Source organism: Pseudopodoces humilis, chromosome 11 (genome assembly GCF_049639895.1).
Source record: "Pseudopodoces humilis isolate 2021_Gansu_Grassland_sample_001 chromosome 11, ASM4963989v1, whole genome shotgun sequence".
Lineage (NCBI taxonomy): Eukaryota > Metazoa > Chordata > Aves > Passeriformes > Paridae > Pseudopodoces > Pseudopodoces humilis.
The window spans coordinates 14,098,594-14,125,480 of NC_142210.1; the positions used below are offsets into that span (position 1 = coordinate 14,098,594).

The 26,887-nt window shown below is 44.6% G+C and overlaps 1 protein-coding gene across 3 annotated transcripts in view; it reads right to left on the reverse strand.

The window, feature by feature from the left end:
* Positions 1-1,297: 1,297 nt before the first annotated feature.
* CCDC50 (coiled-coil domain containing 50) overlaps positions 1,298-26,887 on the reverse strand; it is a 43,015-nt gene continuing 17,425 nt past the window's right edge. For 2 of the 3 annotated variants that reach the window (XM_014254397.2, XM_014254398.2), the window contains exons 2-12: positions 26,327-26,389; positions 24,881-25,010; positions 20,351-20,441; positions 17,570-17,687; positions 13,276-13,974; positions 11,606-11,712; positions 10,991-11,035; positions 10,345-10,449; positions 9,370-9,449; positions 8,292-8,389; positions 1,298-7,307 (exon numbers count right to left, since the gene is read on the reverse strand). In XM_014254397.2, the coding sequence (XP_014109872.2) occupies positions 7,288-7,307; positions 8,292-8,389; positions 9,370-9,449; positions 10,345-10,449; positions 10,991-11,035; positions 11,606-11,712; positions 13,276-13,974; positions 17,570-17,687; positions 20,351-20,441; positions 24,881-25,010; positions 26,327-26,389 (1,556 nt within the window). In that variant the 3' untranslated portion in view covers positions 1,298-7,287. The remainder of the gene's footprint in view (positions 7,308-8,291; positions 8,390-9,369; positions 9,450-10,344; positions 10,450-10,990; positions 11,036-11,605; positions 11,713-13,275; positions 13,975-17,569; positions 17,688-20,350; positions 20,442-24,880; positions 25,011-26,326; positions 26,390-26,887) is intronic. The other variant, XM_005524976.3, reaches the window with a different exon arrangement.

The following is a 26,887-nucleotide window of genomic DNA, read 5'->3' on the forward strand; positions in this document are numbered from 1 at the left end:
TGAAAACTGGTGTCAGTACTCAGAGCTGCTGCGCACCAGCAACAACACGAAACAGGAGCAGGTTTTGGCAGAGCTGCTTGGGTGCTTGTCTGGGGCTCTCTGGGGTCAGGGAGGCACTGACATTCAACAAATACCCAGCTGCCAGACTCAAGTTCTGTGCTTGTTTTAAACTTGTTTTGCAGCCTGATCCCAGGTCTCACTTAGTAAATCTATTTTTTGTCATTAACTGTGACAGGAATTCTGGCCAGAGTGATTCAGGATGGACTCAGGGCACTGCTCAGGGATCACTGTCTCTGAAAGAAGGAATCAGGGTGACAGACACATGTACCTCAGACCCGAGATAACTGTCTGGTGCCAAGAGCTGGCACTGGTTTGCTAGCAGGATGCAAAGAATGTAGGGACTAAAAAGTCCCCAGGGGCTCTTCAGTGCTCTTTTTTGTGGTCCCCACACCCAGTTCCATGTGCACATCACTGCAGCAGGTGGAAGATGTTTTTCTGGGCTCCAGCTGGCCCTGCTCCCACCACAGCCTAGTGCTTCAACAAGTGCCAAGGCTGGAATGAAAGAAGCCTTTCAGAGAAAACAGAGTGACCCAGTCACTCCAGACAAGAGGCTGCAAGAGGTTGTAAGCTGGCAGAGCTCTTAGCACTCCCAGGAGCCCTGTTTTTACAACCAGGCTCTTCCCCTGCCAGCCATGTGTGTTTTGCTGATTCCTATTTCCACTCACTGCTAATACCCAAGGGACTCAGAGATGCAGGAAGATACAGATGACATCGAGGCACCTGGAAGCACCGGGGTAGTGGTGTGACATAGACCCTAACCTAGCCCAAAAATGAACTCTGTTGGAGTCAGAGCACTCACTTGTGCAGCCCCAGCCCCTGGCCCATGGAGGGAAAGCCTGGTGCACCCTGTGCTGAGGTGCCAAAGGGCTCTCTGCTCCCCTGTGCAATGCTTATTCTCAGCAAGCAGAGAGAAATTAGTAAATAAGCATTTAAGAAAGGTTTACAGTCTGGTTGCAAGATCCAGAATTTATATTTTGGAGCCCCCTCTTTATTTCAGCATGTTCAGTCACAAACTGAGCTTGTGAAATGAGCAGGATCAGGTCTGCTCCTGTTTGAGCTGCATGTGGCTGCATCCTCAGCTGATGCCTTTGAAGACAGCAGTCAGTCCCAGGGCATTTGCCATTTTTCCTTCTTGTATTCTATCCCACCGCTGTAGCTACGTGCTGTTTGATGGAATCGGCAGGCTCTTTGCAAACTTAAAAGCTATGTTAATGAAATAAGAAAGAGCATCCTATCCTTGCAAATAATCATACTGCTTTATTTTTCAGTATCACTGTCTCAGGAAATCAAACAGTCCAGATCTTTTACAAGATATTACATAGCCTTTTTTCCATGTCTGTCAACAAAATAATCAAATTAAATACAAATTTGTTTGTTTGCTACATCTATTACAGTGGAAGAACATAACTGTTGGTAGAAGCAGCTAAGTTTCAGGAACAAAGGGTGGAACAGTCTTACTTTCCCCTGCTCTTGTGTAACCCATTTAGGTTTCCAGAAAAGCACACGGAGGGACAGAAGGAAGTGGTGAATAACAAAATACAGTGATTTATTGAACAAAATGGGGAAAGGCAATGTTCCCTTTACATTCAGGACAATTCAGGAGTATGAAGCAAAACATGCTATACACACACACAGACATGATACTTTGGTTAAATGTCATTCAGAAGTTCTATGCCAAACCTGGTAAAATTATAGAGTGAACAGTCAAAATAAAACCAAGAATAGGCTTGCATAGACAAGATTATTGTCAGTGTGCAATTCATATTTAAGGATTAGCTGTTACAATGCAGGATACACTTGAAGCTCTGAGGAATTTAAGCCTTCTGACTAATCCAGCTCATTGCATGGCTAATATTTAGATTCAACCAGCTGAAAGTTTACCCTGAAGAGCTAAATGAGACAACTGTGGTTATTTATCCGAGGCAATTAACTATATTGCAGTGCACAGATGCAGCTGGAGACAGACCATGGAGTCTACTTAGAGTGAACACTGATACAGTGGAACTTGTTTACCATGAAGTAGAAAATAGTCATTTGTGTGTGCCACTGTCCTCTCTGGGACTCTCCTGAAGAGCCCAAACTGCCTAGCTAAGCCTTGCCCTGTGCTGCTGATGGGGAGGAGGAGGCTGATAGTATCTCCAGCCCAGAAGCTGAGGCTTGGGCAGCTCCTGAACATGAAACCCATGTCCCAGCACCTGTCCTGAGCAGGGCAGTCCAAGTGGCACCTGTGTGCAGCATAGCCAGTACCTCCCCAGCTGCACAGCCACTAATGTGCTGGAGTGCAGCAAACTGAGACCTCTCCAGGTTTATGCCTGTCCTCTGAAACATAAAGAAGATGCCTATGGTGCGCTCCATGTGAGGGACTGTGTCCCACACCCACCTCCCAAAGCAACTGCAAAACTAAGCCCTGAACACCTTGGGAGAGTGGAGCAAAATCACCTGTCCCCTGGCTGGGGACAGGTAAAGAGCAAACCTCAGACACCACCACCCTGCTGGGCATTCCTGCTGCAGCACCCACCCTGGCACAGGACAGCACTGAGCTCAGGCACCCATCAGGCTGTGCTGGGAGCTGTGCTCCAGTTCCTATTGCACCCCACACAGTTCTGCAGTGCCAGTGCTGCCAGGAGGGACAGCTGGAGCCATCTGCTCAGGGGACAAACACACAGCAGATTGCTCTGGGAAGCAAGCAGTGAGTTTCATGGACTGGCTGTGCTCAATTACAAGAGTGTAAACTAAGTAGGGGAATCCTCACATTGTCTCCAAGTGCTCCCCTTTATATATATATATAAATTAGCAATCCACAGTTAGTTTGCATACAGGTAATATGAATTAAAATAAAAACCTTGATAATAAAAATATATAATATACACATTGATGAACAGCAATAAACTGAATGAAAACACTAGAATGTAACAGTGGCTGTAATTTGGCACAAAATAAACACACAGATGTTTAGCACTGTAAAAATAACAACCCATTTTTTTCTGTAAGTAGAGAATGTTATCAATCCCGATTCAAATCCTGATAGGTGGGAATGCAGAGATATAAAAATACTGTACATACAAGATCCCTTTTATAGAGAGAGAAGCACACTGCAGCATCTGTAACTTCTGTCCTTCTTCCCCAAGAGGAGAAATTCAACGATGAGAATTCATCTATCCCTTAACAGCTGATATTTCCTCACCCCACCAAACTCAAACCCATGAAGTTCTTTAAAAAAGATGAAATCAACCTGTTGGATCTATCCCTGTGACAACAACTGCTTCTTGCTGCAGGAAGCTTCACAGTCCACATTAAGACAGTGTTTCATAGCAAGGTGACTCAGGTCAGCCTGCTGAAGACATCGAGCATCCCCGCATGTAAGGCACGATCCCTCCAGGTCACCCGACCTCTTCTGCAGACCATTGTGCTTTGGACGGAGGGGAGGAGATGGTGAGAGCTCCTTCTGCTGAGATGAGCCTACTAGGAAGGTTAGGAAGTGCCAGGATTTCAAGGAGATGAACTTTCCATGTGGTGCCGGATGCCTTGTTAATGCACAGTCAGAAAGGGATGCAGGACCTGAACAACCTGAGCAGGGGTCCCAGCCAGGGCTCCAACATGCTACTAAATCCAGAGCAAACCCACAGGCAAAGCTACTGAGACTTGGCAAGAGCAAACAAGTAAAAAAAGCAAGATACTTAAACATTTTTCTGTCACAGGAAAGAAATATTGCTGAGTGTTTTTTTTAAAAGATCAACTTCATTGTGCCTCTTTCCAGGAACACATGTACAAGGTGCTGATTTTGTATCTCACCTACATAAGCTGCACCTTCTTGACCCTCAGCAGAACTGTGGCTGCTGAGCCTGGAGGAAAGTGGCTCTTTGTTCATCCATAATCTTAACTCTTGTTGACTTCAGTGGGACCATGGAATCCCTTTTCAAAAGTGGTCTCTAAATATGCAAGTTCAGTTTCAACCTCTTCCTCAGGAGGTCTCTAACTTGTACGGCTGCATGAGGACCCCAACATGTTGAAGATGAACAATTGCTCTGTTCTTATCCCATTTACTACCTGCTTTCCTCAGCTGCCATTCCTAGCATTCCTCTCTCTCTTCTAGCAAAACCTTGGGAACCCCCTTTTCACAAGGACTATGGAGTAATAAAACAGGAGAAACACAAGGGACAGCAAGCGAATAAAGATAGGGAGAAAGAAAAAAGGACAAGGACTAAGGGAGGATACAGAGCAAAACAGCCCATAAAGCATTCAGCATCCCTCAAAGGCACCCAAGAAAGCAGCAACTGCTCCTGGGACCCTTCTCTTGGGCTCTTGTCTCTTGGTGTCTTTAGTGGAGAGCTTGACTGGCCACTAAGGAGATCTTACAGCTCCACAGGGAGGCACTGAGGTGTTCTGCAGACTCTACCCAGCTTCCAAACTGAATCTACCACAGTTTTCCTTCACATTTCTACTCACTACCATTGACGCCAACAACTTGGATACTCCCAAGCATGCCTCCTGAATTAATATGTTCTTCAAATGTGAGAGGGCTCAGGGTCTTCATGACTTTCCTGACTAGTTTAAGTCAAAAGCTACACCAGCCAACTGCAGTGCAAGAAAGTCCATCACAGCCAGACATAGAGGCCCATGGAGGGCTGAATTCCTAGTTGGTGATCTCCCCTTGCCTTTAGCAGAGAGTCACCAGTTTTCTGCCAACACAGCCAGTACAAAGCTCAGCCTCTTTCTGATTTGGCAGGACTTTTCTCCATCCACTTTTCACAAGTGCACCAGGTGGTACAAGCAGCAGTGCCTGGACTAGGGTGTTTGTAGGAAGTATTAATTCTTACAAGCCCACCAGGCATCCATTTCACAATAATAATTACTCTGATGGCAATGGAAGGGAAAAGCCCACAGGAAAAAAAAAATGGCATTTTCAGCAGTAGAAATTTTGACTGTTACATGAAATAAAAAAATAAATCCTTACAAAATAAAACCTTGGTAGATGAGGCTGCCACACTGGGCCAAGTTATCAAATAAGAAAGAAAAAAATAGCATCTATGTTGTTTTTTTTGTCTTTTTAACCAATATGAGAACACTTCTGAATGGACAGAGACAGAATAAGAAGAGGGAACAAAGTAAGGACAGTAAAATCTAGCTGCTGACTGGGATATTTCCTGAGAAGCAGCAGCAAGGAAGACCTTAAAAGTCACTTTGGAGCCCATGCAGGCATGTAAGCCACAGTCTGGAAGCAAGGGTATGCAGGTAGCAGGATTCTGCCCATACACAAAGTCCTACATGGCAAAGTTTTTGGTTGGGGTATCCCTGGAACAGAGAGCTGTTGGGGCTATGTGGTTCTTCACAGGTACTGAACTTCTGCCAATGGGCCAGTGGGGGAAGGAGGTGGAACTCTCTTGAGCTGTTGGTCAAGGCAAGACATGGGCTTATGATGTGGTATTAAACCTGCCCCTGCAACTTATGTAAAAATGGAGCTGCACTGTTTTCACAGTGATTTGGCCCAGTAACTATTCTGACCAAGGACAACAGCCAAGGTTAAAGCCTTACAGCTGTCTTGGGGCTTGAGCTGTGCACAAGAGGAACAGCAGACACCCATGCTCTCTTCCTGCTTCCTAGAGGTGCTCCCTCAGCACAAAGCTCCCAAGAGCTGCAAAGACCCCTTTCCCAGGCAGATCAGTGGTGAGGAAAACAAGTCCACGTTTCCATGCCCTAGGCACAGGTGTCTCCTCTCCTCTGCAAGAGCCTGAGGCAGAACTGCAGCTGCTGGAAACAACAGAGTGGTGAGACAGACTCAGTGTTGGCACTAAAGTCAGGCTGCAGGGGCAAGGCAGCCAAGCTCTCTGCCATGAACTGGGCTAGCCCATGAATAACCAGCTTGCCCTGGCTGAACAGACTCCAAGACAGTGTCCAGATATTCAGCTTTGTAGTTCAAAAATACACCTGAAAATAATGGCAAAAATATCAAAAAGACAAAAGCATTGAAATGAGGGGAGGCCAAAGGAAAAGGCTACTTTTCTGAGCAAGAGAAAAATGATTTTCAAAGAGTGGAGGGAATTACAGCATGGGAAAATCTATACAGACAATAAACCTGCAGACCCTGCTGTGCCCTAGAGAGCAGTGATTTTTTTTATTCCTGACAGGAGCTAGCCTGGGGTGCTGGACAGAGCAGTGGAGAGGAAAAGCAGTCAGCCCAGACATCATGTGGACTGTTCAGCCCTCTGTGTCTGGTTCAGGTTGCCTGTAACTGTAGATTCTAAATTCGATGCTCAATGCCCATACGGCCCATCCTCCATCAACCCCATGTTTACAAGACATATCCAAGTTCAGAAACAAGTTACTCTATGCATCAAAAACTGAGCTTGGAGATCCTACTTGGCTTCAGTGAAATTCCTTGGCTTCTACCACACTGAAGCTCAAAGCAGGTAACCACAAAGATCCCTTCAGACACATAGATCTATTTGTATGAGTCTTTCCAAACCACAACTCACAGCTTCTTGAACTCCTTGGCAACTCTTAAAAGTCATGCACACAAGGTCTAATTTCAGTTGAAATTGTCTTTCCTTTTAACTGTTCTATCCTATATCCTGGAGCTAAATGCCTATACACATTCTACTCAGGCTGTTGGAAACCCTAGAAAGAAATACAGCAGTTAAAAAATTCAGTTTCATAGGCAATTCCTGCCTCACCAGTCTCAGGGTTTGGCTTTTGCTGCTATATGTTTGACAATGCCCTCTCCTTCCTGCAAGCTCATATGGCTGTCAGGTTGGCTCGCTCATCTATCCAACACAGGAAGAAACACAATTCCTCTTACAGCTGTCCTTGCTAAGTCACCCTAACACAGAAAGGACTTGTACTTCTGATGTTCTGCTGCATTGCCATAACCCAACTCATTTCTTCCATTTTCCTTGATTGTACATGCATCTCAATTTGTTCCATTTGTCAAAGCTCCAGCCAAACTTAAAAACAAAAAGAAAGCCTCAAAAGAATGTATGAGGGAGCTGCTGAGCCAGCTGGTTGATTTGCACAGCCCAGTGGCAGCTAGATAATACTGCATTGCTCAAGTCATCACAGATGAGTAAAAAATTGAAACAAACAATTTTCCCTAAGATGATGACACTTAAAGAGATGATGCTGGCAGTGGAGGATGGGCTTTCCATCAGGTCAGAAATGGAGAAAGTTGCCTGGCAATTCCAGTAATGTTTGCTACAGAAGAGTCAGTACCAAAGCAAAGGCTAGCACAGTTTACTGCTTCCTACGGGAACCTGGAAAACAAAACAGAAAGGAAACAGTCTGTGAGGCTAGATCCTGGTGAAAAGATTACTACCTGCAGTCATATTTTACCTCTTCTGCCCTCTTGTCTGTCTGTCTTCTAGGGTACTAGTAAAGTCAAAGGCTAAAATTGAAACTATACATTACATGACTCAAGCAACAGGAAGGACAGATCCACAAGACAGGCAAACACATGCATTTCTTCTAGGGTGTGAATGGTGCTGCAGCCCCATTGCACAGTCTCACTAAAGCAAGCAGACCCTATAAAGTGCCATGAATTTTCCAGTTTGCTTGATGAAGACAGAAAGTAAGTTTACTAAACTAAATTTTGAAAAGTGTCCACATTTAAGTCTCACTAGTGGAGTTGGAAGAAATCTGAGACTAAGCTATACTCAGACCGCCCCCTTCCTTCCCCAGAGGCTCTACAGATAACTCACACAATGGGCATTCACATTTGAAACAACTGCAGGGGTGACCCTACCCACACTGCTCTGTGCCAGGTGATTTCAGGAAACAAACCAACAAAGCAGTGCTGAGATGCTCCAGCCTGCTCTCAGGACAAGTTTCTGTCTGATCATCCCATCTGCTCACCCAACAGGCAAGATTCTGTCTTGTATTGGATTGTTGGAGAGTAGTGAGTCACCTAAAATCCATCATAATGTTGTCTTCATGTCATTTCTTTGTCATTTGCTACCTGGATTTACAGTCATTCATCATTAAGAGATCACAGAGGACATACAGACAGCACCTTGACAAATGCCAGGCAAACCAATTCTGTTTTTTAGTCTCAGCCTGCAACGTGCTCAGCAAGTCCAACCCAAACACTGGCCAGCATCACCTGCCTGCTGGGGCATTAATTCCTACTGCCCTTCTCTATTTGCATCACTTTCAATCACTCTGTCCCCTGCAGGCTCCTTGTGGGAGGAAAACAGCTGCCAATAACCCGAGTTATTGGACAGCCCTGGGGTTGGTCCTACCTTTAGGAGAATGCTCAGGTTTGGGGATCTGGCGCAAGGGGCTGGGCTGGCTCGTGTAATACCGAGAGTGTTCAAAGTCATCCAGGTGAGGCTGTGACCTGCAAAGCACAGTGTGAAAGGGGTGTTGGGAAATAACAGCACAACAGTATAGGAAAAGCAACATCTCAGCTGTCTGGTCTGCTACTGTTAGTTTGATGCAAACCCTGTCTGGCCCAGGCTTTCTGCCAGCAGAACAGCTCCTCTGAGCACAGCCCATTACTGTTTCTGAAGTGAGAAAATGAGAGTATTTACTGCTTGTCATGGACTTCTTTCATTTAATAATGGTTAGAGTTGTCAGGAAATAAAGAACTTCCATTATTAAGTTTGCTGCAAACTTCATTTAAAAGGGCAGCATTTTAAAGTGGTTAATGCTTGCACAGTTTTACCCCCAGAGTATTTTAATATGATCTCTCTCAGTTTCCACCTGCACACTCCATCTGCTGTTTCTTTTGCATGTTCAACAAGAATTTCTAGGTTCCTTTCTGGAATGGAAATCAAAGCCAGTAGGGTCACTTCCAGGGTTTAGTACCTCATGAAAAGCATTGAGTATTAAGGGATTCAGAAGCAGCACTGAGCTACAGCATGTTCCCAGCTTGGGATGCACAATGCTCTTGCTTGCAGGGTGGTATTCACATGGAGCAGTGGGAGATGTATACAGTGCTTAACTGGGAGCAAGGACCAAGGGAGCAGCTGTGAAAATGCCATGGTGATTATGCTTTCCTGCCCAGAGATGACATTTGGTTTCACATCCCCTAAAGCTGTTTAACCCTCTCAGTGTTTCTCTGGCATTTAACAAATGTCACTGCACAAGCTCATCAGTCTCCGTCATCTCTTGGCATGGGGACCAAGATGGACAAGTGCCATGAGCACAGTGAGTGACGCACATCACCGAACACCTCATGAGCTCCGTGCCCCCCACCGCCCTGCTCTGCACCGAGTCCCTTGAGGGTGGGTCATCCCACAGCTCCTCCCTAAGTCTCAGCTTCCCAGTAGCTTTCCCAGCTGCACTCCCCATTCTTGCCAGCCAGTTCAAGCTCACCTTGAAGGCCTGTCACTTCTGTGTCGCTGAGTTTCGGGCCCTTCTCTTGACCTTGACCGTGTGGACTCGCCTGCATCAGGCTGATGGGAAGAAGGGAAATCAGCTCATCTGTGTGCCTTGCAAGACACCAGCCAGTACACTGGGAGTGCCACAATTCCACACAGACCTTTTGTGCTTAGTTTACACACAAAATTAACTACAGCCAGACACGCAAATGGCAGCATCAGGACTTGTTTTCAGTAAACCAAACACAGCCTTGCTGAACAAAACTCAAATTTTGCACTAAAACATGACAGCAGTAAGAGACTGTTCTGAAGCTGGGGCTGAACAGTCTGTAATGACTGTGCACAAGGCTGAGCTGAGCAGGAAGGACCAGCTGCAGGCAGCTGTGCTCCTACAACCACTGAAACTCAGTGAGGCTGAAAACACCAGAGCTGCCATCATCCAGCCCCAAGATTAACACCATATCCCCTTTAGCATCTTAGCAGTGCTGACCATAAAACCTGCTGCCTATCCCCTTCCATGCTGGCCAGCCAAGCCTCTCTGGTGTTACTCCTACAAAAATCAGGCATGATAGACTCAGGACTTTCATTACACAGCCAGTTATGAGGCAGAGTGACAACTGAAGCAGCTGCATTACCCTTACACAAACAGAACCAACTCCTGCTTTTATTCCTGCAGTTAAGATTTCAGCAAAGGGAAGATCCTGCAGCAGGGACTGACAGTTCTTCAGGGAGGCCACAAAGTGCTGTGACATCCAGTGCCATCCTCCAAGCCCAGAGCCCAAGGATTACCTTGCTTGAGGCTGAAGCCAAAAGCATCTAATCAAGGAGGAGTTTCCAAAAGGCTCGGGAAGCAGCTGAATAACGGACAGCAAGACCTTTTAGATGCATCACCACACAAAATCACCTCCCTCTGGAAATGGGAATAATGTTACAGCACCTTATCTGTGGTGCCTCCTGAAGCCTGGCATACCTTCCAATCTTGGTCATGCCTCCTCTTTTCAAAGGAAGACTTTTCTCTCTCTTTCTCTTTTCTTAAAGCTTTTTTCTCCTCAGCCATCAAGAGCCGAGCAATTTCCTAGAAGGGAAACACAGACTGTCAGACAATTTTACTGCACTTGTGGGTTCAAGTTATTCAAACCCTTTCCCATGGACAGTTGCTGAATGGGAAGGGTGCAAATCCAGGATTTCATCCATCTGTGATCAGAAATCAAGGGACAGGGCAAAATTAAGACTGGTGACATGCAGCATGTCCAATTGCTCCCTGATTTACCAGAACTGCATTTGCAGAACCTTTCTGCCCTCTATCCCCTCTCCTTAAAGGGGCTGGTGGTTTATCTCACAGCATCTTGGATAGTCTCCCATGGGGTTCAGTTACAAGAAATTCTCTTCCAGAACCATGAACTTCTTGCTTTTGTCATGGTTGCAACAGGCAGTGCAACTCTCTGCTTGGTCAGCCTGAGCATATATATGAAACCCATATGGGAGAAAATCCCACTGGAACCCCAAGCTTTCCCTTCAAGGAGAGAAATTAACAACTGGAGGGTCAGAGGAAACAAGGGCTGTTCAGCAGCTTCTGCAAGTAAAGGAATTCCACAAGTATTTGACTTGTTGCTCACCTCATCTTGGGCTACTTGAGCTGCCTTCTGATCTGCTTCATTAGCCTGGGTGGGGGGGGAAGTGGGGAAGGAAAAACAAACAAAAAAATTAGCATCTCTGAATTAATCATACTCATTAACCTGCTGGGCAGGGCAAGTAAGTGCCCATACAAATACACCATCATCCTCTCCAAATATACTTAGCTACCCCAATACTCACCTCAGAACCCAACTTCTATCTCCCATTTCAGTTTTTCAACTGAATTTTGCCCTCAGGTACCTGCCAGGCCACATCACAATGCATTTCCCACTCTGCTGTTTTCTCTCTCAAAGATGGGCAATGGCCTGTCTCACCTGTGAGCTGCTCATACTAACTATATGCCATCTTCATCTGCCTGGAAATATCCACTTAATATCACTCTGCTTCAGTACGTTAATTTTGGAGTGTTTAATTCAAAAAATAGGGCTTATTAGTTGGAAGCCAGTTGTCACTCCATATTCACATGTATGGAAGACAAAGGTAATTAGCAGAACGCACAAGAGCAAGCCCTCATATATTAAAGATTTACAAATTAAAGTTGTCCATGTTGGTTGCCTTAGTTTCTTCGAGTTGACCAATGCACCCTCTCTACTCACCAGGAGTTCTTCCTCCTGCAGCTTGCGAGCAATCTCTGCATCAGACAATTCCTGTTCCATTCGGCGTCCATTGTACATGCCTTTTTTCATCCCCCTCAAATTAGTGCCTACAGAATTATAAAAAAACCCAGTCAACTCAGCCATTCTCCAAATTCTCTGGTAAGGAAATGCCCACAATCTCCTCAGCCACCTGCAAACCCCCCACTCAAGAGAAGCAGAGATCACCACCATGTACCTGCCATACCGCTGGTGTGAGAGCACCTTTAGCTGAGGTGCAGCACACACCTTAGGGAGGTTTCTCTATGCACACAGCAGTATCTGGCACACCCTGTCTTAAATAACAAATGCAACTCCACGGCACAACAGGCCATGTCCCTTGAAGCAGTCTTTGGTGACAGCAATGCTAGCAAAGGAATTGTAATTTGTCACTCTCTGCATTGATAGAGATACAGTGGCAAAACTGGGCAGCAGAGAGCAGCCCAACGTTTGATGTGAGCACAGCAGAGTCTGAACACACTGCTGAAGCAGCAGGGGCTGCACGGGTTACCTGGGACAGGCTCAGACAATGAGTTTTCATACAATTTCTTCCTTGGGATGAGCCATGAATTTTACAATTCAATGAGAAAACAGACAAGTAAGCATTACTGAAGTTCATATAATGTTCAGTTCTTGTATTGAGTACAGAGTTCTGTTATTTTAAGCTTAAACTGATTAACACTTATTTCCCTACAGAAAGCATTCGTATCATTAGGAAGAAGAAAAATTGTCCCAGTATCTCCAGAGACAGACACACATTATCTATCTTTCTCACCTAATCTTATGTGAAGATCAGTTAGATGGCTTAAAGCATAAGCTGCCTCACACATTGACAGACATAGATCCAAGTCTCTAAACTCCTACTTTCACTAGGTCACCCCTACTTCCACTGTGGCTTTAAAAGTAGAAAGATGGATCTGGATCTTTAAAGCCTCCAATCCCCAAGTGCTTGTTGTGCAAAGACTACACAGGTACACATTTACCAGAAAATTCCACTTGTACAGAATTTGGCAAGAATCTTACAAATAGACCCCAGCTGGATGCCCAGTGCCACTAGTGAAATTTGCCCAAAATGAATTAATTAAGATGCCAGCAGGCTTTTCAGTAAGAAGTGGATGAAAATTGATGGGTTTTTAGTGCTTAAGCAAAGTGTCCTCACTTACAGTCCTGCATCTCAACTCTACAAAATACAACCATAACCTAACATTCAGGGTTTTGTTATTTTTTTTCCTCCTGTACAAGGAGGCCACCACACAAAATGTATCACAAAAACAAAAGCTGGGTGTTGGTTGGAATTTTTGGGGGGGTCATTTTTTTGGGGATGGTGTGGTGGTTTTTTTGGTAAGGGGGGGAGAAATTTGTTTTCTTAAACAGAAGAATGCCAAGGGCACCACTTCCAACAATACCTTCTTACTCATCCTCTCCAGAGCCATGGAACATCAGGACACAGCAAGAACATCAGTGGATAGGAAGAATCCTGCTAAATCAGGGAGAAACCTGGGCAAGATTCCCTGTGTACACATTGCAGGTAGATACTGGAGAGAAGCATCTTCAAGGAAGCCAAACAGATACCAGCATGGGGCACACAAAGGTCCAAACCACACATATGCACACCTTCCCCATCTCTTGGTTACCTGGGTCTCGCTGGCAGTCTCCAACCTTCCCCTGGCTCACAGCATGAGGGGATGGGGAATGTCTCCTGTGTCCTGCCCTTTTGTAGGCTTTTGCCTCACCCCTCCTATGGTCATCTCTAGATTCAGCATCATAGTGCTTCTCATCACGTGCCATCCTGTGTGACGAGTGGCCCTGATGGCGAGATTTATGTTTCTCAGGGTGCCGTCTGCCACCCCGATGCCGGGTCTCTTGCTCTGCCTCCAATTCCATGTCAAGAAGAGGAAGGTGCTTTTCTCTGTCTTGCCTTGGTGGCTTTCTGCTGTGCCGTGCTTCTTCTGTGAATCCATGCTCCAACTCCAGGTCAAGACTGAGAGGTCTCCTCTCCTTCTCCCTGCCAGCTGTCCTCCTCTCCCGCAGCTCCCAGCTATTGCTGTGATCATAGGCACGGTGCTCAGTCTCTCCTTCCAGGTCAAGGCTGGGATGTCTCCTGGACCTTCCCTGGCTGGCTGTCCTCTGCTCCCGCTGATGGCCATTGCTGGCCTCCCTCAGCTGAGGAGACCTTTGGCAGCGCTCTGAAGTGGAGTGCCCGTGTTTGGGGGCACCACCGGGCAAAGGCGAGGGGGGTCCTCGGCGCTCTCTCTGCTGGTGCCTGCACCTGCCGTGACTGTGTGCTCTGGGAGGTTCACAAATCTGCTCTCTGGGGTCACCCCAGGGCTGCTCTGAGCAATGTAGGGACAAACAAGGACCGAGTTAGTGGTGCAGGGGTTAATGGGGGTTTCAAGGCCAGACTCACAGCAGGGAGATGAAGGAGCTTGATACAAGGTGCTAAAAATGCAGGCAAAGCAAGATGAAAGAAAGAATAATAACAGGGACAAATAAGGCTTGCAGGATACAAGAGGGGACACAGTGAAATGTCAGGCTGGCTAGCAGGGCAGCACAGGAGGCAACAAGGTTGGAGCAGAAAGCACAGGTCCAACCCAAAAGTGTCTGAGCACCTCCTAGACAAGGACTAGTCAATATAAAGTCAAATGACTTTTAATGATGCCACTGAGGCTGAAAAACAGCCAAGAGAGCAGCTCATCTCCTGATGACACATCACTGCTACAGGATCCTGAAGCCACCTGGGAAAGGTTTGCAAAGAGAGGCACAAGAGGCAGGAAAGGTTGGGAGACAATGAGGGGCATAAGACCAGGAGGGGCCAAGCAGAGTGGTCAGGTTAGACCCTGGTTTATAAGCATGGGTGCCTTGCCCTGGCCTCATGCACAAGGTTTTTTATCAGAAAAAAACAGTCTCACCTAACTGAGGGAAAGACCCACACAAAGCAGAAAGGAAGTAAACAGGTAGGATAGCATTTTTTGTTTTTTGGTTTTTTTTAAATACAAGAATAGGATAGCTGCAGCATCCAAACATCCTCCACCACAGACTGTCACGTATCTTTCGCAGACCCACAAGTTTCAGGGCCTGCGCTTATTCATTGTCTAAAAAGAAGTTTCAGCTCTGAAAGCAAAGACAGTTATGGATAGAAATTTTAGGATAGAATAAGACTTCACAAAACCCAGGCTCCTGACCTCAGCGTTGTAGCTAGAAAAGCTCTTTACTTGACATTTTGGCGGGGTTGTTTCCTCTGTGCTTTCCAGAAAGCAGGTAAATTTTCTCTGCTTTTTATTTCAGTAATAAACCTGAAGCAGCTAGGAGGATGCAGCAGTCTGCCTGCATACAATCTACTAATTGATTTATTTTTTCAACTAACCTATTTACTAAGAAAAATCATTGCACTGAGTGAACTATTATCTCTCTACAGCAGCTTTTCAAAATGAAAAAAAAATGCCTTGAAGCAGAGATTGATTTGAAACAGAACTACATACACAACCCCCCACCAAAAATCCCTGCAGCAGCAGACTTTCCTCAACTGTCTGGAGTTTGTTTTATAGTATCTCAAAATATTTAAAATATATTTCACTGCACATGAATTACATTCTGTTTTAATGAATAGCTCTGTCTCACTTACAATCTATCTAGATTTCAGAGGGAGAAAAAACAAACCTCACACCAAAACCGAACGTTCCCTTTGAGTCATTCTATTCAGAAAAAACATTGTCAGAGCCAGTAAAAATAGACCCTACAGAAAATCCACCTTCAAAACAAGTCTGTGTGACTTTTATCCAGAACAAGAGTATTTTTTAAAAGTCCAAGAACTCTAACAGGAACTGCTGTGGTTGCTCTTTAACTGGTTGGATTTTTTCTGTTCAGTTTTAGATCATTCATATGATTTACAGAAAAAAAAAATACCCAATCAAACAATCCAAGTGACTTACTGAACAACAGAGACCAGAACCTGAAAGCAAGAGTCAGTTTTGAACAATATCCATAAGGATCTAAAAACTAATTCAATTTTGTCATTGAGGAAAGCTCAATAAATACAAGAGCAGAGCACAGGAGAACACAAAAGAGCAAAGCCTGGCTGTGCTGGGAGAGGATTGCAGCAGGTAGCACAACCATGCCAAATAACCCAAGCAGAACATTTGTTTTTGGGGTATCTCAGGGTGATTAATTCATCAGCAGGTGCTGGTTCCTGTGGCACCTTCCACAGAGGCTATGTAAACACTCCACTGACCCTGGTGTTACTCCCTGAAGCAGCAAGTGACTGAGTGAATACAAAACTGTTTTTCATGGCACAAACACTTCTGGGAGGAACTCTGCCTTTTCTCGTGTTTATTTTTCCACTTTTAAAGAGCTCATATTGCTTTGTAGCAATAGGCCTAATCCACGTTCCTCCTGGAGGTGGATAAATTTTACCTCAGTCTCAAACAACAGAAAAAAGCCCCAAAAACACACCCCACCCCCCACTAAAACAAAAGAAATTTAAATCAAGGAAGTTTTATTTGCTTCAATTCACAACTAATGAGGAAAATACAAACCAAGGCTTCTGAAGCCTAATCACATGGTGCCCAAGTAATTAAGAGTTCCCAGAACAAGAAGCTAGATGATCCAGGCATAAAATCCACTCCAGTCGTTCATAGCTTTTAAGGAGCGCAGATCAAGAACAGCAGGAAGAAAACTCAGACCCACGAGATATCCTGCTCTCCAAATCCACACCACAGTCTTACTTCAGAAAGACACAGGCTTTGTCAGCTGATTTGATATAAAAATCCATTCTGTCCTACTATCTCTGCAGGCACACTGTTATCTATGCTGCATTTTTTCAGACTTTTCCCATTTAATTCTGGAAACCTGAAGTGTGGGTTAGCCATAGGACTCCAAGATCAATTTTTCCCAGCTTTGAACATGTAGCAAGACTTGTGATCATGAAGTTTCCACTTGGTTACTGTTTTGCACTTTTGAACTTTGTGCTTTGTACTTTCTTGGTTATCTTTGAATTTCTTCCAAATTGAAACTAAACACTTTGTGTAAGTTCAATTAATAGGCTTTAAAACTGCCAATGGCATTGATGTTAAAATAAGAAATGAGGTTTGATCTTCATCTTCACAATCTGTTAATCAAAAGCAATCCATCTTCCCCACCACATTTTAGAAGAACAAACACAGGAACCACCACCAGTGCACAGCAAAGCCATCCATAGATTGCTCCATAATTAAACACACCCTGATTCTCTCCTCCCAGTTTAAAGAAGGTCTGTATTCAATCACAGAAGCTGACCAAAAGAAAGCAATAAAGCATTGTGGATCAAATCATTTCCACACTGTACAGTCCCAGATGATAATCACAGCAGAGACATTCTGTAGAGATGACCTTGTTCTTCAGTAAGTCATTCAAGGCAGTTGTGCTAATTATACAGCTTGGGTACATACCTGCAAGGAGCTATTTTTGAAACACATCTCCATGAACCAGCATTTACTCCTTCATGTAGCTGCGCCAGCATCACAAATGAATGCATGGAACAGTCTCTCTTCAAATGCAAGCATGGAATTTCACCAGCATTTCTTCCCCACATCCTTGGTGTCACACAGCAGTAACTGCCTTATCAGCCACTGTCTTTTTCCACAAACACTTTTAAAACACATATGTGTGGCTGCACTTGCACATACACACACACCACGCTCCCTATCCCTGCCATTTAGGCCACCTTCAAGGACAATAAAAACTACTAAATTGTCTTCTCTGCTTTTTTTTCTTTTTTTAAACTAAATACTTCCTGATTATGAAATAATCCCATTCTAACACCGGAAACTGATGTAATGCTACAGTGCTAAATGCAGGACTGTAGGATAAAGGGAGTTTCCCAAACTGGTTGTCAGACCACCAAGTCCACCTTACGCTGCCATGATCCTGACCTTTTATCTTGCAGAAACATACCTCCATTTTCTGCATAATAACTCTCTTCATAGCCTGTGTGTCCCTGGGACTCTGGGTAGTGCTTCTTGCGCTTTTTTTCTTCCTGCAGTTCTTTCTGTTGTAGGAGACGGGCAATATCCTGCAGATGTGGAAGAAAACAGACATTAAATCGCCACTAAAAAGTATTTCCAGATTCTTTCAATCAAATTCATTATTAAATTATTAAAATCCCTACAAAAAAAAGTTTAATTTTTCAGACAGTCAACAACAGTTACTCAAATTCAGCCCCTGGGCTGGATGAGGCTTTCAAATTAATGGGTGACAAAAGGGACCATGTCAGCAATCAGTATTCAACCTCACGCAAACCCAGTGCTGAAATTCCAACACCATGGTAAACTCACAGGTTCCTGCTCCTCCTGCACACGAGCCTGCTAAGCCCTAATGGCCAAGCAGGGCAGAAGGTACCACATGTGCAATCTCAGGCTTTCAACAAGGATTTGGAAGTCACAGAAGTGCACACCCACTCACAGGAGTGGGCAGGATCTCCCCCCTGCACTCTGCCAGGGAAGGAAAAACACGGCGGCAAAGACTGTCCAGCTAAAGGCACTTCTGACTGGAAGGAGCTCCCAGAGCAAACTGTGAACTCACTTCACACTAGCTGTAATTTTCAGGCACTACAGGATGCCAAGCAGAGAAATGCATCAGTTTGACAGACAGAGACTTGAAGGAAAAGAAAATCGAAAGGACATTAGGAAGAGGAAACTAGGCACAAGGCAGGAGCACAGTGGGGACTGCAGCCGTTTGTCTTCTGTCACAGTTTTGGTAGATATGCCAAAGAGAAGAGCACTCCATTTTCCTAATTGGTTTTCTTTCGAGATGACTAATGGATCAACAAGGCCTAGGAACTGCAAACAGCTCCCTGGGGCTTGCTCCTCTGAGGCCCAGGAGCTTGTGAGTCACTGAAGCCAGTCTGGAGCTAATGAACAAAGCTGGGAGATACCAGCAGGGCATGCTGCTCCTTTGGATGCTATTCATTTAAGCCTTCCTAATCCTCAGGACCTTTACAGAGCCATGCATGTAAAGTGGACACTGCAGGCAGGAAAGGCATGGCTGAAATGCAAACTAAGAGTCAACACCCTCCAGAGCCAAGCCAGCACTGGAGGACATTGGATGGCTGCTCAAGTACAAAGCATTACTTCAGGATTCAGGCAAGATCTGCTCTGAAACCAGCACTGTGAAAAATCTCAGAATGCCACAGGCTCCTTAAAAAAAAAAAAAAAAAAAAAAAAAAATAAAGAAAAAGCCCCAAACCAAACAAACCAAAACATTACAAACCTCCACAAACTCCTTCCCTGACAAGGTTAACCTTTCTAGCAAGTACAGTAAGTCTATAAATACATGAACTAAAGCACATTATCTCCAGGACTGAGACAGCTCAGGACTTGCAAATCCATACAAACCACTTCTTACAAACAGGATTCATAAGCAGGCAGGGCAGGCAGGCTTAGTGCTTCATTTAAAAACCCTGCACTCCAGAAAGGATCTGTCTCAGTCCTCAGCTACATTTCAGCCACACTTGGGAACTTCCCACGTACCAGCAGGAAGAGATAGAATATTTATGACTTCTCCTTGCTTTAAGCCACAGTCAGCTGAAGCCTGCTTCCAACAGCACAAGATGGTCAGCAGGCAGGTTTGACAGGCTGCAAGGACCTGTTGTCAGATAGCTAACATCCCTGCAGTTTTCTACCGAAAGGAGGAAGGAAAGGTGCAATTCCAAAAGTCAACATTAGTTTTGCATCTCCTTCACCTTCCCAATAAAAAAAATGACAGATTTGCTACGGGATTTTTACTTAAGAGGTAGTAAAGTGTTCCTCCCATCCTGTTACCACAAGCTCCTCTTGGAAGCCAAGCCCTTTCCATCTGTCTGGGAAGCCTTTCAGTACTTGCTTGGAATTAATCGTAGAAAAAGAAAATGAAGTCTTGCAAAAAAACCCCATGCATCTGTCAGGTAAGGACAGATTCTTATTTCAGGCTCTTTCAGGAAATACAGCCTTGTGTTCAAGCTCTTTGTATACAGAGAATGCCACCAGGTGCCTCTTAAACATCCTGAGACAACTCAGGCCACTTTGGAAATCATCTGAAATCAAAAATGGGGACACACTCCAGGCTCTCACAGGTGTTCCTCTACTCTGTGGATTTCTTGAAAACTTAATCTGACAGGCTGACCCACTGAGATGACCAACAAGCAAAATCCTTTGTGCACTATGAACAAACCACACCACCCACTCTCAAGCAAAAGCAGCAGAGAAAATTCTGAAGTCACAAAAGGAATCTGCTAGCTAGAAACTGTACCAGGGTGTTCAGGCTGTGAAAGACTAAACTGAAGAGTGGAGAAGCCAGAAACAGATGGCTGGGCTGAAAGTCCTGCTGAAATCTTTGCATCAAAGACAAAGAAATCACAGCCTGTCTTGCATTTGAGAGAGCAAGCATGTCTCAGAGTGTATAAACAATTACAATTTCCTACAGCGGGGCAATAAATACCCCAACAAGACTAACCTATTACTTGCCCTCTTCATTAGCAAGGCCACTGGCATCAACAACCCTTATGACCCTTGAGTGTGAGTACTATGACTGTATCTTATTCCTGTAACAGGACTCCCCAAAATCTCTGTGCATACAGAGATCTGTCAAGACAAGGACTGCCACCATGCAAGCCAACTCCTGTGGCCACTGGCCAAGAAATGTCTATCCTGAAAGGGCTGCTACAAATAGCCCTGCCATCCCTGCAGCTTTAAAGGTTACCTCGTCTTTTTCCTCTTGCCTGCGGCGTTCCTCTGCTTCAAACGCAAGCTTCACTTGGATTTCCTGAGCAATCTCGCAGTCCTGTCGTTCCCTAGAAGGCAAGGAGACAGGGATTATAGGCAGCTGAAATCACAGGCATCAGTCAGCCTGGAGAAAGGGATAAAAGAGCTAAAAAAAAATCCACCTGATTTACAACAAAAGAATTATTACTCAGTGTTAGTGCAGAGCTATGAATCCTCATCAGGGACCAGAACTCCCTGTACTTACTGGTGGCCAAATCTAGAAAATACTTCCCAAAATATCCACGGAGTAAAAAGTAAAAAGAGATTCATGGGCAGATTGCTAAGAAATGAGATAGGTACTACAAAATAGGGCAGTCCAAGGTAGTGCTCAGGAGTCTGCAAACAACCTAATTCTGCTGAGTTTTCGTACGTGTGGTATCAAAGGAGGGGTTCACGCGTATGGTTAATGCAGGCACTTCTGGGAAGTGGCTTTCACTTGTAAGCCAAGGAGAAGGAAGTGCAGGAATATGGTACATAGGCCAAGTGGAGGCTGGAGGTGGCAGTTAAGTAATGAATGAGAAATGCCACTGAGGTGGGATGAGACACGAAAGCAGGACCAGTGCCAAGAGGCAAGGGAGAAACATGTCTCAAAACAAGGGGGAAGGAGCCATTGCTACAGTGCCAGTAAGGATGCAGGAACACAAGACTGCATTAACTGGGGACAGGGAGAGATCAGAGCAATTGAGACATGAGAGGTTTGGCTGTGCAGACAGACCAGGAAGGCTGGAAATCATCTGCAAGAACAGTGCCACATTCAGCAGCATGCTCTGACGTCCATCAAACAGGCTGGAACAATAGCCAAGGATTCTTCAGGACAATTCAGAAATGGGCTGGGAGATTTGAAAAGGAAGACTAAAACCTCTCTCTTTCAGCACTGTTGAGATTGAGCTAAAGTGCAGCTCTAAACAGGTCAGAAAAGTCAATCCCCACAATTGCAGATACTGAAAGGCAAGGCATAAGAGGAGAACAGCTGGGAGCAGCAACAAGCAGAGTTATCAGAATACAATCTTTTGCAGAACAAACTGACAATGAACAGATAGGTGATGAGAAGACTACCAAGAGTGGAAGATAAGCAAATAACTGAAGCGGATCTAGCTACGCCAAAGCTGTGCTACGTGGGCTGGAGCAAACAGTTCTAGGTTTGAGGAAGAATCTGGGCATAAATGACCTAGTGAATCTGGAGGCAAAAGACTGGGAGAGAACTGAGGACATGAGAAGAGGAAGATAAAACACTTTTAAGTGCAGACAAGCACTTTTTGTTGCAAAACCAAGAAATGTGGCATGGCTGGAGCAGCCAGTGGCACAACAGGGCCTTCTTTTACAGAAAGTGGATAGAAGAAGGAGAGCAGACGGGGTGGATATGTGGCAAGGGTGGAGAGGAAGGACATTGCAACATGAGTGTTTGGAGGACAGATGTCACTAAGAAACAACTCATTTGTCATAGGCAACAAAAAGGCACACAGAGCAGGAAGGAAAAGAAGACTCTTTCTGTCAACAGCTCCTTGGAAGCAGACCTGCAATCAGGCTGGAGTTATCAGTAGGTTAAACATGACATCTTATGACGTGAGTTTCATTCAGGTAATAAAACCTGGCTACTTTTGCATGTGCCTATGTGTGTTTCATTTGACTCTGGGGACAGATCTGTTCAAAGCCACAGGAGTTCACACAGCAGCACATCTAGCTCCTAAGTGTGCTTTTTAAAAAAGGGACCTTGGCAAAGCTGGCACCAGCAGAGAACCACAGCGCCCAGCAAAACAATAGCTGAATAAGTAAATCCTAGGGAGCAGGCTGTCAGTGAGCCTGGTAGCGGATCCTTTACAACCCCAGGCTCTGAGGACATGAAACCAGGTAGAAAATAAGTTAGAAAGGTCAGACACATCAAGGCATTGCACGTCTCCAGTTCCCCTGGCACCTGTGAGCAGAGCTAAGGTGCCAAGTTCATCAGCACAAAATGACTTGCTAAATGCTTAAAATACATCCTATTGCAGACAAACAGGACAGAAAAATAACTAATCATCTTTCACAGCCAAGGCAACAAGGTCATTGCCTCTCTGTTAGCAGCAAAGAACACCACAAGTATTGGAAACACAAAAGCATTTTCTTCTTTCTCATGGCACATCTTGGAATACACCACGTCAATTCCTAAGAACTGAACAGCCACAGAGGATTAGATTTGGGGTTTTATTGCTCAGCAGTAATTAAATACTGAGACTTGATTAGTCAGTCAACAAAGTAATGTATTAACTTGTATGAGCATAAGAAAATAGGTTCAAGAGCTTTGACAGCTCTTCTTGTCCTTAATTTTCCTTAATGTGAACTCCAGTGCCCATCAGACCCAGAAATCAGCCAGAGCAACATAAAAATCACCATTCCTGAACATCCCACTCATGTCCTTCACTCCTGGACAACCAGGAGTGTTAAGAATGTTGTGAAAACTCTACATCAGTTTATGAAACTAAAATTTTGTGTGATCAGAAAGCTCCCTCCCATTCACAGTGACTGCAGCTACTAGTTGCTGCCAGGTAAGGAGAAAAAAGGGAATGTTTAAGGGAACTGTTCAAAGGAACTGCTCACATCAGTGCAACAGAGCTATCAAAGCACTGGGAGCAAAACAGGGAAAGAACATATTTTCACACTATTTTATTTTAGTAATCTTGCTACTATGCTTAGCAGTGTGCAGGCTGCTCAGCTAGATGTGAGAGATGCTTTTAAAGCACAAAAATCAGGTTTGATGCTTCCCTGAATTCTTAAAAAGAAATGTTTCTATTCTCTCATTTATCTTCACAAAGTCTTTCTGAGAGAAATTAGGACTTGAATGAGAAGAAAGCAAATAAATTTGAAGAGGTTTTTTTTTTTCCTGCTTCTAAAGACCTCTTAGTTCTGCTCTCTTACTGCTCCCATCACCTTGTAGCTTCAAACTGTCCTAGATGACACAGAGAGCAACAACAGGGATTATTTTGTTGCCAGATCATGGACAAGGAAGAGACAGTGGGAACATACAAAAAACTAAGGAAGAAAAAGATCCAACTATAAAAGGATGCCTCCAACTTCTTTTACTATTCTTGCAAAAGAGCTCCTGCTCTCAGAAGCAGAACTGCTGCTGACACAACATTTTACATCAGCAGTTCTGCCTGTGCTTTAGCTCCAAAGTTCGTAAATCCCATTTTACAGAGTCCTACAACAAGAAAATGGTTTGCAGCTCCTAGCAAGAGGAATCATGTCTGCCATACAAAATCAATTTTTATGTTGTCATTTACTCACATCTCTAATTGGTAATAAGACAAAACTATTGAAAAAAAGCACAGACTTGAGAGATGCATATGTACATAAGGTCTGTCCCAGTGTGCTGATCTGTCACGCCCCAGCTTCAAAGCTTTCATGAGACGCTGCTTTGAAGCCAGTCCTGTATCTCCCACATCTGCAGCACAGAGCTCTTCTGCTCTGTCACTGGTCCTGTCAGATGAGCCACCCAGGCTCTGTGATCCACCACCAACTGCACCTGGTGGGTGGCATCCCAGAGCCCAACAAAAGCCAGGAGGCATCACAGCTGCTGGGAGATGCATCCTGCCTTGCAGACCTTGTATTTGCAGGGACCCCCATCCAGCCACCTCTCACAAGTGGGATCTGGCTGAGCCCGGTCACACAAACTCTTCAAGTCCACCCTGGATTGGAAACAGTTTGTTTTGCCCTGTGCTGCCATGTTTAGCTTCTACAGCAGCTCCACAGCTGAGAGCCATGACACACAGAGAGCCAAACCACAGACCACAGGGTTAAGATGTGGTGAGTAGGGACTGAGCAAACATGCAGAGCAAACTGGATCACTGATTAAATACCCTCCCACAGTTGGTGCAGAAGTCAGTGACTGCAAGAGAAGGCCTGTCCCCCAACACACATCACATCGAGCCACCCTGGAGCAGCAATTCCCCTTCCCAGGTCATTTCACACTGAATATCTGCAAGCACAGGCAGGGGCTTTCAGCTGTCAGCAGGACACCAAAAAGCATCACACCCAGCTCCTCAAAAGCACATCATCAGACACAGGGAAAACACTAATATCTGCAATTTCCACATAAGGGAGATTTCCCCTGTAGCACTGTGGCACAGGTCCCTCACTCTCAAACTTCAGCCAGGGACAAGGTGAACACAAGTGGCCAAGTTACCCCATTTTGACAACAAGCAGTACAATGGGAAGGCTCCTTCTGATCAACAGACAACAGTATCTAAGGCAGGATGGGCTTCAGGACCACCTGCTCCCACCCTGTTCTCATTCCTCCATGGCAGAGCCTGCTATCAATACAGGCTCTGTTTTTTATTTTTTAATTTTCGCTTAAATTAAAAAAGAAATTAAAAAAGAAACAAAAGCAAAAGGCTGATGAACTGCATGCACTGTCAACTCAAAGCAGCTGATATTAGTGCTCTGACCAAATGGGACTAGCATCCCCATTCCAAGATCTCCAGCACAAACTCACAAGTCTTTTTGGTGTTTCTGGATTTGAGCACGAGCTTTCTTATCCTCCTCCTCTTGCAGTTGCTTGGCCATCTGCAAGTCATGTTGCACCAGACGATTACGCTGAACATTTGTGGCCAAGTGATGCTCAACTGGAAATAAACACAGACAAGAACCCTCAAATCAGGCTGCAGAACTTCACTGTGTGAACAAGATAAACCAAGTGGGAGGGAGATTCCAGCCCAGAAAGGAAGGCAGATCTTGGCAGGGAAACACCGAGCAAGCTCTCTAAAGGTGGGAAAGTCCTGAACTGAAATTATGCTAGCAGCTTGAGATTGCCTCTTTTCAGCACTGAGGGGGCTGTATATGTGTCTGTTACCAAAACAAGCTCTGCATGTATTAACATATCCATGTTTATGGGGAATAGTTTTTAGGCTCTGGATTTCATTTTCTGACCATGGAAAATCACCTTAGATGAATGAAGTGGGTCTGGGAGGGACCACCAGAGGCCAGTGAGGATGTGCTGAACCTAAACCACTCCTTATGGATACTTTCCAAATTTGTTCTCAAGAACCTCTACAGAAGAAAACTCCTCTCACTCTCAGCATAATCAGTTCTAAAAATCTCACTACCTTTATATTTAGCAACAGAGCAACTTAGTGCTCCAGTGAGTCCTTTACCATACATGGATATTGCCTGCCAGAAAAAATGGCTACATGAACTGCAGCCCAGTCATCTTTAATTCAGTGGTCTCAGGTTCCAGCACCAAGGGCACAAGCAGCTGCACCCTAGGTGGAACAGCAGGAATGGCATTAGCACCTGGTACTGGCAGATACCAAATTGGTGAGAAGTTGATTAGAGAGGCCACCACACTTGAAACTGCAATGTAAACATACCCAAAGTAATAGATAAGCATGTAAAAAAAATAATCATTAAAAAAAAAAAAGGACCAATCATTTTGAAGTTCCTGGCTGTACTTTTATTTCTCCTTTATAAACCCTTCGAGTGTACAGCTGCCCTACCTCAAAATGTCTGAAAAGGAAAGCTCCTTTCAAAAGGCAGACACTGGCAATTCTGAACTAAGTAAACAAACAGACCTCTTCTGGTTGTACTTCAGGTCAGACTATAAAACTTGAAGCTTCCAAAATTGCTAGTCATTTCTAAAATCCTTGCACAGCAACAAAACCCCAAGTGCACTCCTACATGCAATTTTATCATAAATGGCATAAACAAACTCAGCACAAAATTGAAATATGAAATGCAACTATCTCTGGGGTACAATGTGAGTTGGAGCAGAGCGAAGTGTAGTATTACAGGATAGTGAAGACAGCAATAATAAACTGTATTCCATTAAAAGGAAAAAAATTAAATAAAAGCAGGAAGCATTTTTCTTGGCAAAATCAAATAAAGCCAGATATCTGTCGGGATAAGGTTGCTTCAGTTTGTTCTGAAGATGATTGCTACTTACTCTCTTGTTCCTGTAAATTATGGGCCAAGGTATGATCTTCCAGAATAGCAAAGTCTCGACATACTGAATAGGGAAACAAAGTAAAGATAATTAGCATCAGGAAAAACAAAAACAAACAAAAAAGCATCAAACGAGCTATGGCAGTCAGGGGAGCATAGAGACATATGGACTTCTGTCACACTTTCTACCAGCCAAGGTTTGGACTTGTGTTTTCCCCCGCTCCTGCCATCATGTCTATTTTCGTACGTATTTATTTCTTTGTCCTTGTTGGCATAAAATGCCTTCTCCACTCTCCCCTCCACCTTCATTTAAAGAACAGAACTGTCCATGCTACCACTGGATCAGATCTTATGTACAAACCTCTGCATTCCATTCAAACAGAATATATATTATATATTTATAGCAATGCCCACACTGACTGCATTCGGTTAAAACCAAGGGCAAGCATTTGTGCTTACTGTGACTTCCTGTGCCAGGTTAAAGAGTCTGAGAAAACTATTTTCATGGCACAAGGGGTATGTGCACAGTGGCACCTCTCCAAAACTGAACAGACTGAGCTCC